The sequence below is a fragment of the Scyliorhinus canicula genome, chromosome 18 (assembly GCF_902713615.1).
Source record: "Scyliorhinus canicula chromosome 18, sScyCan1.1, whole genome shotgun sequence".
NCBI lineage: Eukaryota > Metazoa > Chordata > Chondrichthyes > Carcharhiniformes > Scyliorhinidae > Scyliorhinus > Scyliorhinus canicula.
In genome coordinates, this window is record NC_052163.1 from 111,832,022 (window position 1) to 111,846,091 (window position 14,070).

The following is a 14,070-nucleotide window of genomic DNA, read 5'->3' on the forward strand; positions in this document are numbered from 1 at the left end:
GGAAACCGGCGCACCCGGAGGAAACCCATGCATACACGGGGAGAAAGTGCAAACTCCACGCAGTCACCCGAGGCTGGAATTGAACCCGTGACCCTGGAGCTGTGAGGCAGCAGAGCTAATCGTTGTGCCACTGTGCCGCCCATGTACGAAAGGTTCGAGCATAAAGAGCTGTTTGAAAGTGTGTCGCTTTGGTTGGAGACTTCATGACCCAGTTTGTGAAGCTTTGGGTTCCTCTCCCTTTGTTTTAAACATTTTTGTTTCCTTGTAGGGTTGAATGGGGTGTGTAACAGCTCCAGCGTTCCGACAGCGACCTCTGATGTGCCTGACTATTTACAGTAAGTACAGACTCTGCATGAGCCTTTAGGCTGACCCCTGTCTTCAATGTTATCTTATTGTTTTCGGTCATTTCAGTCCCCCTGACACCTTCATCTGCTGAATCCTCTTGGGGTCAGGGTGTGCTCCAATAAGAACTTGTTCTTTTTGTGCTAGCAAGGTTTTCCTTTTTTAAATTATTTCATGGGATTTGGGAATCGCTGGCAAGGATTGTTGCTCATCCCGAATTGCTGTAGAATTGAGTGTCTTACTCAGCCATTTCAGAGGGTTTAAGTCAACCACATTGTTGTGGGTCTGGAGTCACATGTCAGGACAGACCAAGTACGGTCATCAGTGAAACCAGATGGGTTTCTGTTACAATTGATAGTTTAAAGGTCAATATTACAGAGACCAGCTATCAGTTCCAGAGTTTATTAATTGAATTTCAATTGCACCAGCAATTGAACCTGTGTGCACAGGATTATTGTATTGATGACGTATACACATGCTAATCATAGGGACATTCATAGTCACAGGTCAGTGTGATCAGCAGTGGGAGAGTGGCACTGAGGGGCAGTAGTGAGGGCATGGCGCTGTCGGAGGGACAGTACTGAGGGAGCACTGCACTGTCAGAAGGTCAGTACCGAGGGAGCACGGCACTGTCGGAGGGTCAGTATTGAGGGAGCATTGCACTGTCGGAGCTGCAGTAGTGAGAGGTGTGGCACTGTCGGAGTGTCAGTACTGAAGGAGAATTGCACTGTCGGAGGGTCAGTACTGAGGGAGCACTGCACTGTCGGAGTGTCAGTACTGAAGGAGCATTGCACTGTCGGAGGGTCAGTACTGAGGGAGCATTGCACTGTCGGAGGGTCAGTACTGAGGGAGCATTGCACTGTCGGAGCTGCAGTAGTGAGAGGTGTGGCACTGTCGGAGTGTCAGTACTGAGGGAGCATTGCACTGTCGGAGGGTCAGTACTGAGGGAGCACCACTGTCGGAGGGTCAGTACTGAGGGAGCACTGCACTGTCGAAGCTGCAGTAGTGAGGGGTGTGGCACTGTCGGAGTGTCAGTACTGAGGGAGCATTGCACTGTCGGAGGGTCAGTACTGAGGGAGCACTGCACTGTCGGAGCTGCAGTAGTGAGAGGTGTGGCACTGTCGGAGTGTCAGTACTGAGGGAGCATTGCACTGTCGGAGCTGCAGTAGTGAGAGGTGTGGCACTGTCGGAGGGACAGTACTGAGGGAGCACTGCACTGTCAGAAGGTCAGTACCGAGGGAGCACGGCACTGTCGGAGGGTCAGTATTGAGGGAGCATTGCACTGTCGGAGCTGCAGTAGTGAGAGGTGTGGCACTGTTGGAGTGTCAGTACTGAAGGAGCATTGCACTGTCGGAGGGTCAGTACTGAGGGAGCATTGCACTGTCGGAGCTGCAGTAGTGAGAGGTGTGGCACTGTCGGAGTGTCAGTACTGAGGGAGCATTGCACTGTCGGAGGGTCAGTACTGAGGGAGCACCACTGTCGGAGGGTCAGTACTGAGGGAGCACTGCACTGTCGAAGCTGCAGTAGTGAGGGGTGTGGCACTGTCGGAGTGTCAGTACTGAGGGAGCATTGCACTGTCGGAGGGTCAGTACTGAGGGAGCACTGCACTGTCGGAGCTGCAGTAGTGAGAGGTGTGGCACTGTCGGAGTGTCAGTACTGAGGGAGCATTGCACTGTCGGAGCTGCAGTAGTGAGAGGTGTGGCACTGTCGGAGTGTCAGTACTGAGGGAGCATTGCACTGTCGGAGGGTCAGTACTGAGGGAGCACTGCACTGTCGGAGCGGCAGTAGTGAGGGGTGTGGCACTGTCGGAGTGTCAGTACTGAGGGAGCATTGCACTGTCGGAGGGTCAGTACTGAGGGAGCACTGCACTGTCGGAGCGGCAGTAGTGAGGGGTGTAGCACTGTCGGAGTGTCAGTACTGAGGGAGTGCAGTATTATTGGAGCTACCATCCTTTAGAGAAGGTTAAAGTAAGGTGCCACGTGTCAGTTTAGGTAAATATTAAAGATCCCACCGTGCTGTTGGTAGGTTGTCCAATATTTTTTCACTTAAACTGCACATGCATTTCCTGTCATTTATTCAGTTATTTGTTGTTTAATTTCTCTGTAAAATTGATGTGTTTGCATTTAAGAAGCCCATCATTGTGTGTGTAACATTGAGAGATGTGATAATACTCTTGAAATACCATGTGTATCTTTTTGGATCCACATACTGTATTAAGTATTATGTGGTGAATTTCTCCCTCAGCAAATATGCAGCAATTGCATCGCAGGAACAGAGACAGGGTTACAAAACTGATTTCAATGCAGAGTACAGTGAGTACCGGGACCTTCACTCCAGGATAGAGAGCATCACTAGGCGATTCACACAGCTGGATGCTGAGCTGAAACAGCTCTCACCAGGATCTACAGACTACAAGGTATGAGCATAAGTGCTTCAGTCTCAGAAAATAATTATACACAGCCTTCTTGCCCGTCTCTCCCACACAGAGTGAGCCCATGTCTTGACAGGTTAGCTAACCACTGGTGCATTTTGTAGACATTACTCGGGAATTTCAGAGAAGCACCTCCTTTCCCTGTTCATCCTCTTCTTCACCCTGTTCTCCGTGTGTGTGGATCCAGCTGCTGCTTGAACCCATGCAGCAAAGGTTTAGTTTGAGGCCCAGTTTTCTCAGCATTTGAGGATGAGGGTCGGTTACCCAGCCCCTCAGCGCGGTCAAACAGTGCTTGTGGAAATATTTTTTGAGGTAACTTGATAGGAAGATTTGTTTGTATAAACTGACTATCGCCCTCATAACCAGGGTAGATGTTATATACTGAACGTGCAGGTCGCATTTCACATGAGGCTGTGGGTTTTGCCCTTATTAAGTTCAGATTGTATTTTTGTAAAGTCTGCACAGTGTTGCCACACTCCCTTTAACCATGGGTCTTGTTCCCACAGAGTACTCATGACCAGATCTTACAAGAATATCGGAAAATTAAGAAGGTAAGTGCCGAACAGAAGTGGATGCAGAAATTGCTGCTGTTCTATGTTTCCATTGGAATGGTATTGGTGAAACAGGATTAGATAATTGTCTGGTGGAGGGGAAACCCTGAAATGGTAAAACCTCTGGTAATTGCAGGTGTGGCCTGGGTAGCAGGGTGCAGACAGCTAGCAATGTCTCGGAGCAAGGTGCAGACAGCTAGCAATGTCTCGGAGCAAGGTGCAGACAGCTAGCAATGTCTCGGAGCAAGGTGAGTAATGCTGAGGTGTGAAAAATGCAAGCAACAGGTGCAGGAAACGCCTTCGGTTTTGTGCAGTGTAGTTGATTCCAGGAGAAAATCAACGGCAGTGTGTTGGAAATTTTGGGGAGGGGGCCCTAGCTACATGCTGCCCCCCCCCCCCCCCCCCCCCCCTTCCATCCCTCTGAGGCTAATTGCACACCTCTAACTCAGCCTAACCCTTGTATTAAGCAATGGCTGGGCAGTGGATGGGATCTAACCATCGCTCTTGACATTCAATGGCATTACCATTGCTGAATCCCCCACAATCAACATCCTGGGGTGATCACAAACTGAACTGGACTAGCCATATAAATACTGTGGCTACCAGGGCAGGTCAACGGCTAAGAATCCTATGGGGAGTAACTCACCCGACTCCCCAAAGCCTGTCTACCATCTACAAAGTACAAGTTAGGAGTGTAATGGAATACTCTCTACTTGCTTGTATGAGTGCAGCTCCAACAACACTCCAGAGGCTCATCACCATCCAGGACAAAGCAGCCCGCTTGATTGCTCCTCCTTCCACAAATATTCAAATCCTCCACCAGCGATGAACAGTGGCAGCTGTGTGTACCATCTACAGGATGCACTGCAGTAACTCACCAAGGTTCCTTAGACAGCACCTTCCAAACCCACGCCCACTACCATCTATAAGAGCAGCAGTTACCTGGGAACCCCACCACCTGGAGGTTCCCCTCCAAGTCACTCACCGCCCTGACTGGTAATATATCACCATTCCTTCGGTGTCCCTTCAACAAAATCCTGGAACTCCTCCCTAACAGCACAGTGGGTGTACCTACACCTGAAGGACTGCAGCGGTTCAAGAAGGCAACTCACCACCACCTTCCGAAGGTCAACTAGGGATGGGCAATAAATGCTGGTTAGGGCTCGCTTAACCAGCGATGCCCACACCCCGTAAATAATTTTTTAAAAATAATTAAATTAAACCGGGATGCAGGGCCAGGCGGAGTGTGGTTGCTGCAGTATGTGCGAGCTGGTGGACCCCATTGTGGTTCATAGCGACCACATCTGTAGCAACTGTTAGTTGCTCAAGAAACTTTGGCACAGAGTTGATGAGCTGGAGTCTGACCTACAGACATTGCGACATGTCAGGGAGGGGATCAGTTACCTGGATGCTGTGCTTCAGGAGGCAGTCACACCACTTAGAGTAACTGCTATGAATTTGTTTGGTGGTCAGGAACAGGAGAGTGTGACTACAAGTGAGGCAGGTAGAGGAATCCAAGGGGTAGCACTTCAGGAGCCTCAACCCCTGCTCTTGTCCAACAGGTTCGAGATTGTTGCTCCTTAGGGGCTGTAGGCAGGATGAGCAAACTGACCTTAGCACCGTGGTATAGGGAACCATTCAAGTGGGGGGAGAAAAGAGAAATGTAGTCAAGGATGGCATAGTTAGGGCAATAGACACTGTTCTCTGAATCTGGGATTTAGATTGCCGAAGGCTATGTCGCCTGCCTGGTACCAGGGTTCGCGATATCTGCTCCGGACCTTTGAGGAACCTGCAGTGGGAGGGGTATATCCCATTGTCATAGTCCATGTAGGTACCAATGGCATAGGTAGAATGTGGAACGAGATTCTGCATATAGAGTTTGAGGAGCTGGGCACTAAATTAAACAGAACCTCCAAGGTTATATTCTCTGGATTACAAGGCTTCTTAAATGCCCGTAGCAATTGTCACAACATAAATGAATTAATGGCACAAGTTGAAGTTAATGGATATGATCTTATAGCCAATACAGACATGGTTACAGGGAGATCAAAATTGGAAACTAAATGTTCAGGGGTATGTGACATTTTGTAAGGGCAGGTTAGAAGGAAAGGCTAGTGGGTACCTTTATTAATACGAGATGGAATACGTACGATGGCAAGAAATGATCTTGGATTGGAAGATTTAGAATCCATATGGTTGGAGGTAAGAAATAACAAGGTGAAGAAGACACTGGTGGGGGTAGCCTATAGACCACAAACAATAGCTATGCTGTAGGATGAAGAATAAATCAGGAGATAATAAAAGCATGTAAAAAGAGGCAGCACTTTAATCATGGATGACTTTAATCTACATGCAGGTTGGGAAAATCAAATTGGCAGAGGTAGCCATGAAGAAAAATTCATGGAATGTATTCTGGACAGTTTCCTAGAGCAATATGTTGTGAATCCAACCAAGGATCAGGCTTTTTTAGATTTGGTGATATATAATGAAGCAAGTTTTAAAACGATCTGAGTAAAAGAAAGCAGTGACCATAACATGGTAGAATTTAGCATTCAAGTTGAGAGTGAGAAACATGGGTCAGAAGCAACTGTGCTACACTTAAATAAGGGTAACTATAAAGGAATGAGGGCAGAGTTGCTAGAGCGGACTTAGAAAGGTCTTTGGCAAGAAAGGCGGTTGCTCAGTAACGCTAGACGTTTCTGAAAATAGTTCATGACTCTCAACAAAAATACATCCCAGTGAGGAAGCAGGATACATGGAAGGGGATAAGTCAACCACGGTTAACCAAGGATGGTATTAAACTAAAAGAAAAACATATAATGTGGCAAAGATTAATAGCAAGCCAGGGGATTGGGAAAGTTTTAAAAGCCAACAAAAGATGACCAAATAAATAATAGAGGGAGAAGATAAACTAGCAAGTAATATAAAAACAGCCAGAAGAATTTCTTTAAATATATAAAAAGGAAGAGAGGCCAAACTGAACATAGACCGCTTAGCAAATGAGACTGAGGAAATAATAATGGCGAACCAGGAAATGACAGAGGAGTTAGACAAATAATCTGCAGCAGTCTTCATGGTGGAAGACACGACTAACATTCTGAAAATAAATAATCAAGGGGCAGAAGGGGGTGAGGAAATAAATGCAATAACAATCACCAAGGGGTAAAGTACTGGGGAAACTAATGGGGCTAAAGGCCTGATGGGTTGCATCCCAGGATGTTGAAGTAAGTAGCTACAAGAATTCTTAATTTCTGGAAAAGTCTCAAAGGATTGTAAAACTGCAAATGCAACACATTTCTTCAAAAAAGGAGGGAGTCAAAAAAGTAACTCAAGGCCAGTTAGCTTAACTTCTATCATCGGAAAATGTTAGTCAATCATAAAGGATTTAAAAGCAGAGCATTTGGAAAAGTATATTTTTTTTAGAAAATATTTTATTGATGCATTTAGAAATTTAAAACATCAAATTTCAACAAAAACACAACAATATACCCAACAACCCCCCCCCTGCACAAACCCCAGCCAACATGGCTTACAGAAACAAAGCCACCATCCCCAACCACAAACACCCCTCTATTGTTTCGCCTGTCCTTTACTCGTCTCTCCCGTGCCTCCACTTTTTCCCTCCTCCTCCCCCTTCCAGAATATAATCAAGCAGAGTCAGTATGGCTTCATGTGCAAGTTAGGTGGATTGGCCAAACTACATTGCCACTTGGTGTTCAAAGCTGTGCAGGTTAGGTGGGGTTACAGGGTGGAGAGTGGGCTTAGATAGGGTGTTCTTTCAGAGGGGTTGGTGCAGACCTGATGGGCCGAACTGCCTGCTCTGCACTTTAGGGATTCTATGAAGGGGAAATTGGAATTGGAATTTTTTGAGGTGATAACAAGCAGGGTAGATGAAGGGGAACTAGTAGATGCAATAAATCTGGGATTTCTAAAAGCACTCTAAGGTTTCACACAAAAGGCTACTTAAGATAAGAACTCATGGTGTTGGGGATAGTATATTAGCATAGAAAAAGGATTGGCTAACTGATAGACAGAGAGTTGGAATAAGAGGAGCATTTTCAGGACTGGCAACCTGTAACTAGTAGAGTGCTATGTGGATCTGTTCTGAGGTTACAATTATTTACAATAAATATTAATGACTTGGACAGTGGAAGTGAATGAGCTATTGTCAAGTTTGCGGATGACAGGGCAGCACGGTGGCGCAGTGGGTTAGCCCTGCTGCCTCACGGCGCCGAGGTCCCAGGTTCGATCCTGAGTCTGGGTCACTGTCTGTATGGAGTTTGCACATTTTCCCCGTGTTTGCATGGGCTTCGCCCCCACAACCCAAAGATGTGCAGGGTAGGTGGATTTGGCCCCGCTAAATTGCCCCTTAATTGGAAACAAAAATTGGGTGCTTTAATTTTTTTTTTTAAAGTTTGCGGATGACACAAAGATATGGGAAGGCAAGGGATGAGGAGAACAGAGAGTCTACAGAGGGAGAGAGACCGGTGAGTGGGCAAATTTTGGCAGACGGAATACAGTGCAGGAAAATGTGAAGTTATACACTTTGGTAGGAAGAATAAGGGAGAAGAATATTGTTTAAATGGAGAAAGATGGCAGAAAGCTGCAGCACAGGGATTTGGAGGTTCTCGTGCATAAATCACAAAAAGCTAGCATGCAAGTTCAGCAGGTAATAGGGAAGGCAAATGGAATGTTGGCCTTTATTTGAAAGGGAACGGAGAATAAAAATAGGGAAGTCCTGCTAAAACTATACAAGGCACTAATTAGACCACACCTGGAATATTGTGAACAGTTTTGGTTCCCTTATCTAAGCAAAATTATACTGGCTTTGGAGGCAGTCCCGAGGAGGTTCACTAGGTTGATCCCGGTACGGAGGGATTTTGTTCTGAGGCGAGGTTGAGTAAATTGGCCTGTACTCATTAGCGTTTAGAAGAATGAGAGGCGCCCTTATTGAAACGGATAGCATTCTCAGGGGACTTGACAGGTTTGATGCTGAGAGGATGCTTCCTCTAGTGAGCGAGTCTGAGACCAGAGGGCATAATCAGAGTCAGGGGTCACCCAATTAAGACTGGGATGAGGAAGAATTTCTTCTGAAGGTAGTGAATCTGTGGAATTCTTTACCACAGAGGGCTGTGGAGGCTGGGTCGTTAAGTATGTGCAAGGCTGAGATAATACATACTTTTAATTAGCAAGGGAATCAAAGGTTATGGAGATAAAGTGGGAAAATGAAGTTGAGGATTATCATATCAGATCAGCCATGATCTCATTGAATAGTGGAGTAGATTTGATGGGCTGAGTGGCCTACTTCTGCTCCTATGGTCTCAGCACTTTTTGGGGGGGGGGGATCTCTGCTTTGCTACTTTTTTTTGAGAGCTACAACCATTTGAGTTTACAGCATAGAACAAAGCCTATATTTTCTCTTTGCTGGCGAAATCTAAAAATCCACTGCCCCACTCTCTCCCGATAGCTTTGGACCAATCCAAAACGAATCCAACTTAAATGTTATATTTAAACCACTGCCACCATCAGACACATTAGTTGTGTGAGTTCGATATGGGGTCTGAATTTAATGTCACTTTTATGTTTTATACAGACAAATCCCAATTACAGCCAAGAAAAATATCGCTGTGAATATCTGCACAACAAACTGGCTCACATTAAGAAATTGATAGCAGAATATGACCAGAAGCAGCTACAATCCTGGCGTTAGCATGGCTATTTTACCAGCGAGAGAGATACGGCAAGCAATTGCATCTAATTGTGTTTCCAGCTTCTCCTATGTGTGTTTCAGAAGAGGAGGAAAACTGCATCGACTGAGACCAGCGCTAACTTTAATTAGAGAAATTTGTGGGGATGGGAGGGGGACCCCTGTCAGTAACTGTCTAGTGAGGAGAGGTTAGTATTCTAAAGGACAAAGGCTTTAAAAAAAAAATGGAAGCTGTACCCAGGACTTCTGTTCATTGTGTCCCCAGACTTACTGTGTCTCCTCCCCCCTCCCCAGACTCTGCAAACATGTTTATTATGTACCCCTCACCTGACTCTTCAAACTCTTCCTTTTGGGAGTGATATTTTTGCTGCTGTTGCCTTTGTCTGCCTTCTTCACTGTGCAAGGTATGGTCCAAGTATTATATGTAAACTCTGCCACCCAAAGAGACTGGTTTGAGGGATTGGCACCTGTTTATTCAAGCACTGTCTGCCCCGGTTGTTTGGCATTAAGTGCCGTCTTTCCTCGTAAAGTATTTAAAATGTCTGTCCAGAAACTGCAGTGGTTGCAATAACTGGGGATCGGAGGCAGTTAGCTTCTGCTGACTCACTGGCTTGCAGGTGCAAGCTTCAGCATACAGTCAGCTTTCTTTGAGGCCACATCACTCCTGCGAGCCAGCCTGGCACCTGTTAATGGCCATGTTGCATCTGCTTATCAGGCTCTGCCTACTAATAGCCTGAAGCTCAGACCCCACCCACCAACTCCAACAAAGAGGTGTTTTAACTTGCTATTACTCACTGTAATCAATGTAACTGAACAAGTCCCACAATGAAATGGCATCTTCTGCCAGATAAAGTATATGATCCAATATCAATGCTCAGCACTGTGACCTCTCTCTTCTCCCCCCCCCCCCCCCCCCCCCCCCGGACCAGGCAGGCATTGATAGAATGACGAGTAAGTGATTGTATTTGTTTTTGTAATGGATAATGTTTTGGAGATAATGAGATCCAGGTTCTGTCAAAACTTGTCTCACACTGTCCTGAATGCAGTGCATCAGGACTTCCATCACTGCCCATGAGGGTCACTCTTGTGCCATTGTCTCCCACAGGGGCCTCAGTTATGCCTCGATGCTTTGGGTCTGAGAATCCCAGTGTTTGCATATTCTATTTTTTACTCTCCCCTCTCTTTGCCACCTCCTCCAAGATAGACAGTAAGACAACTGCTTATGTTTCTAATCTTTACTTAAGATGGTCTAGCCTCCCTCTCCCTTGAAACCCAGCTCCCTCATCCCCTGCTCTGGACAGCTAAGGGCTACTCATGCCACTTCTTTGTTGTGCAATGCTGATATCTGAATGTAGCTCCTGCCCCATTTTAAATAGATTCCTGACATCCAAGCCATCTCCTAATCCTAATTGGCATTTGCTGTGCAACTTGTCTTCCACACTCCATGTCAGAAGTGCATCAGTCTCTAGTGGTCCCTGCCTTGAGCTATGGAGAGGAGATGTTAATCTGAACAGCCAAAGTAAGAAAAGTCAATTGTATTTTCACCCCAAAATCTGACCAATGCAGTTTACTCAGGTTAAAACATATAGGAATGTGCAAGGTCCAAATTGAATCATCTTCAGTCCTCAGCCTCGGTTTGAGTTATAGTCCTTTTATTCCTAAACTATTCCAGATCTGTGATATGCACAAAGAGAATAATTTAAAATCTACATTGGATCACAAACAGCACACCATAGTCCTGTACTGGAGACAAAGGGAAGACATTTCATTGAATATTTTCAAATTTGAAAATCTAATCTACAAAGTCAAATTCCTCTCCCATCTGACCTTCCAATTTCAGTTATTTTGTAATTTATGCTTCTTACCTCATCCAGTCCCAAATTCATTCACACTTAACAGTATTTGCAGTTTACTTGTGTATATTTGAAAGTTTGCACGAGCTCCAGGGTATCACGCTCTTACCACCATAATGAAATGTGCCAATCTTGTCCTTTACCTTGGAGCGAGTCTTTGATAGCTTTGTGGAGGGGGGGGGCGGGGGGGGGGGGGGGGGGCACAGAGATCACAACATGTTTTAATTAGCGTTAACAGGACTTCACTGGGCAACCTGACATTCATTTCTGTTTGATATTTGACTCACTGATTTTCTCTGAAAAGTTTGTGGTGAAATTGCAACATAGATGATGAGTGTTTTGGAGGCTGAGTCAGGCATTCCATGTTGTAACCACCAGGAAGCGGATATCAGCTGGCTCCGAATCTCCAGTCTACAAGTTACACAGTTCTGAATGAGTCCCTTTGTTTTGTAAGTTCCTCCCTGACCCACCTCTGACTGAGGAGCCATTCCACTGCCACTGTATTCACTGCCCCTTCTGAATGACTTGCTTATTTTGAGCCGAGATTGTGGGAGACCTGCTGTAATCATTGTCTTTGGAATGTGGGAAGCACAGAAAGGAGAGAAATTCTCAGCAGGTTGAGGGCTGTTAAGTGCAGACTTGGATACCTATCCCTGGTAGTCTAATGGGATCTTCCAATCCTGTCCTGCACAATCCTTTGTATAGCTTAATTTATTTATAAGTAAAAAGTCTATGAAGTGTGAGCTATTAATTGTTTTCCCGTACACTGGATCAAGCACTCATCTGGGAGGTGTAGGCGAGATTTGGGGGGGGTCTCAGTTTTTATCTCAGTGCCAGTGAATGTTAACTTTCCTCATTAAACAGCAACATTGGTCACAGACCAGGTCCTGTGCACCATCTTATTCCATACAGGACTGTATATTTCAGGCTGAACTCGGAGTTAAGGAACATTGTGGCTGTGTTAGGGTCCAGGTGCTGCACAATGATATCTGCAGGAGACAGAACTGCACACTTCCTCAAAGATTACTTTTGTAAAACATTTGTGCCTCAGTTCAGACCATCCCTGAGATCTGGATGAACATTGCACTAGAGTTGTGTTTCAAACCGGGAACTACCTTATTCCAGAATCATAGTGTCACTGCTTCACAGCACTAGTGGTTGAAGGACCAACCCTGGTCTTTGTTTAAACAATTGGGGGCTGCAGTGAAAGACCCCATTTGGTGTATTTTGTCTTGCAATGAATCTTGGTACAGCTCGTGGCCAGTGTTCCCAGTGATGGCACAATACGAGTGTGGGGAATGGGATAAGTGTATTTCTATCTTGCCATATACCACATTTGGAATGGAGTCTTCTACAGCACCGTACTTTACATGGCCCTGGATCTGGGAATCAGTAAACATGAGGAAAAGATAAATAAACCTAATACCTGACCCATGTCACAGCAAATGATGACAGCAGAATGGAGCAAGCGCTAACACTGACTCGCCCAAAGCTCTTGAATTTTACATCAGGTTTGGATTAATTTTTCTTTTAGCCTTTTCTATTGCCTAGAAATTGAGTTATGTATGGACACAAATATAGCATAACTGCATGCAGACAGCCTGGATTCCTGCATCCCATGTAATTAAAATGTATTTAACTTATTCGGGAGGGTAAAGCAATGACACTGTCTATCATTAGTTTACATCTGGGAATAGGGCGGCACGGTGGCGCAGTGATTATTGTTGCTGTATCATGACGCTCAGGACCCGGGTTCGATCCCGGCCTGGGTCATTGTCCGTGTGGAGTTTGCACATTCTCCGTGTCTGTGTGGGTTGGTTTCGCCCCCACAACCCAAAGTTGTGCAGAGTAGGTGGATTGGCCACGCTAAATTGCCCCTTCATTGGAAAAAATAAGTGGTACTCTAAATTATTTAAAGTCTGGAAAATACCCATTTGTAACAAAAAGAAGCATCAAATACTGTTGTGTTCAGAGGCACAACATTGCTGCCATGTATATCTCCTCACTGCTGTCTCACATCTTTTCCTCTCATGCCCCGCTCCCTGTACTCCCCCTTGTGCCCACCCCTCTCTCTTTCGCCCTCCCCTCTCTCTTTCGCCCTCCCCTCTCTCTTTCGCCCTCCCCTCTCTCTTTCGCCCTCCCCTCTCTCTTTCGCCCTCCCCTCACTCTTTCGCCCTCCCCTCTCCTCTCTTTCGCCCTCCCCTCTCCTCTCTTTCGCCCTCCCCTCTCCTCTCTTTCGCCCTCCCCTCTCCTCTCTTTCGCCCTCCCCTCTCCTCTCTTTCGCCCTCCCCTCTCCTCTCTTTCGCCCTCCCCTCTCCTCTCTTTCGCCCTCCCCTCTCCTCTCTTTCGCCCTCCCCTCTCCTCTCTTTCGCCCTCCCCTCTCCTCTCTTTCGCCCTCCCCTCTCCTCTCTTTCGCCCTCCCCTCTCCTCTCTTTCGCCCTCCCCTCTCCTCTCTTTCGCCCTCCCCTCTCCTCTCTTTCGCCCTCCCCTCTCCTCTCTTTCGCCCTCCCCTCTCCTCTCTTTCGCCCTCCCCTCTCCTCTCTTTCGCCCTCCCCTCTCCTCTCTTTCGCCCTCCCCTCTCCTCTCTTTCGCCCTCCCCTCTCCTCTCTTTCGGACTCCCCTCTCCTCTCTTTCGCCTCCCCTCTCCTCTCTTTCGCCCTCCCCTCTCCTCTCTTTCGCCCTCCCCTCTCCTCTCTTTCGCCCTCCCCTCTCCTCTCTTTCGCCCTCCCCTCTCCTCTCTTTCGCCCTCCCCTCTCCTCTCTTTCGCCCTCCCCTCTCCTCTCTTTCGCCCTCCCCTCTCCTCTCTTTCGCCCTCCCCTCTCCTCTCTTCGCCCTCCCCTCTCCTCTCTTTCGCCCTCCCCTCTCCTCTCTTCGCCCTCCCTCTCCTCTCTTTCGCCCTCCCCTCTCCTCTCTTTCGCCCTCCCCTCTCCTCTCTTTCGCCCTCCCCTCTCCTCTCTTTCGCCCTCCCCTCTCCTCTCTTTCGCCCTCCCCTCTCCTCTCTTTCGCCCTCCCCTCTCCTCTCTTTCGCCCTCCCCTCTCCTCTCTTTCGCCCTCCCCTCTCCTCTCTTTCGCCCTCCCCTCTCCTCTCTTTCGCCCTCCCCTCTCCTCTCTTTCGCCCTCCCCTCTCCTCTCTTCGCCCTCCCGCTCCCCTCTTTCGCCCTCCCCCTCTCCTCTCTTTCGCCCTCC

General features: G+C 47.1%; 1 protein-coding gene across 1 annotated transcript in view; it reads left to right on the plus strand.

The window, feature by feature from the left end:
* ell (elongation factor RNA polymerase II) overlaps window positions 1-11,073 on the plus strand; it is a 172,709-nt gene extending 161,636 nt beyond the window's left edge. Inside the window, exons 9-12 of the mRNA XM_038776846.1 lie at window positions 269-335; window positions 2,587-2,758; window positions 3,280-3,324; window positions 8,918-11,073. Of these exons, the coding sequence (XP_038632774.1) occupies window positions 269-335; window positions 2,587-2,758; window positions 3,280-3,324; window positions 8,918-9,034 (401 nt within the window). The 3' untranslated portion in view covers window positions 9,035-11,073. The remainder of the gene's footprint in view (window positions 1-268; window positions 336-2,586; window positions 2,759-3,279; window positions 3,325-8,917) is intronic.
* Window positions 11,074-14,070: the final 2,997 nt, after the last annotated feature.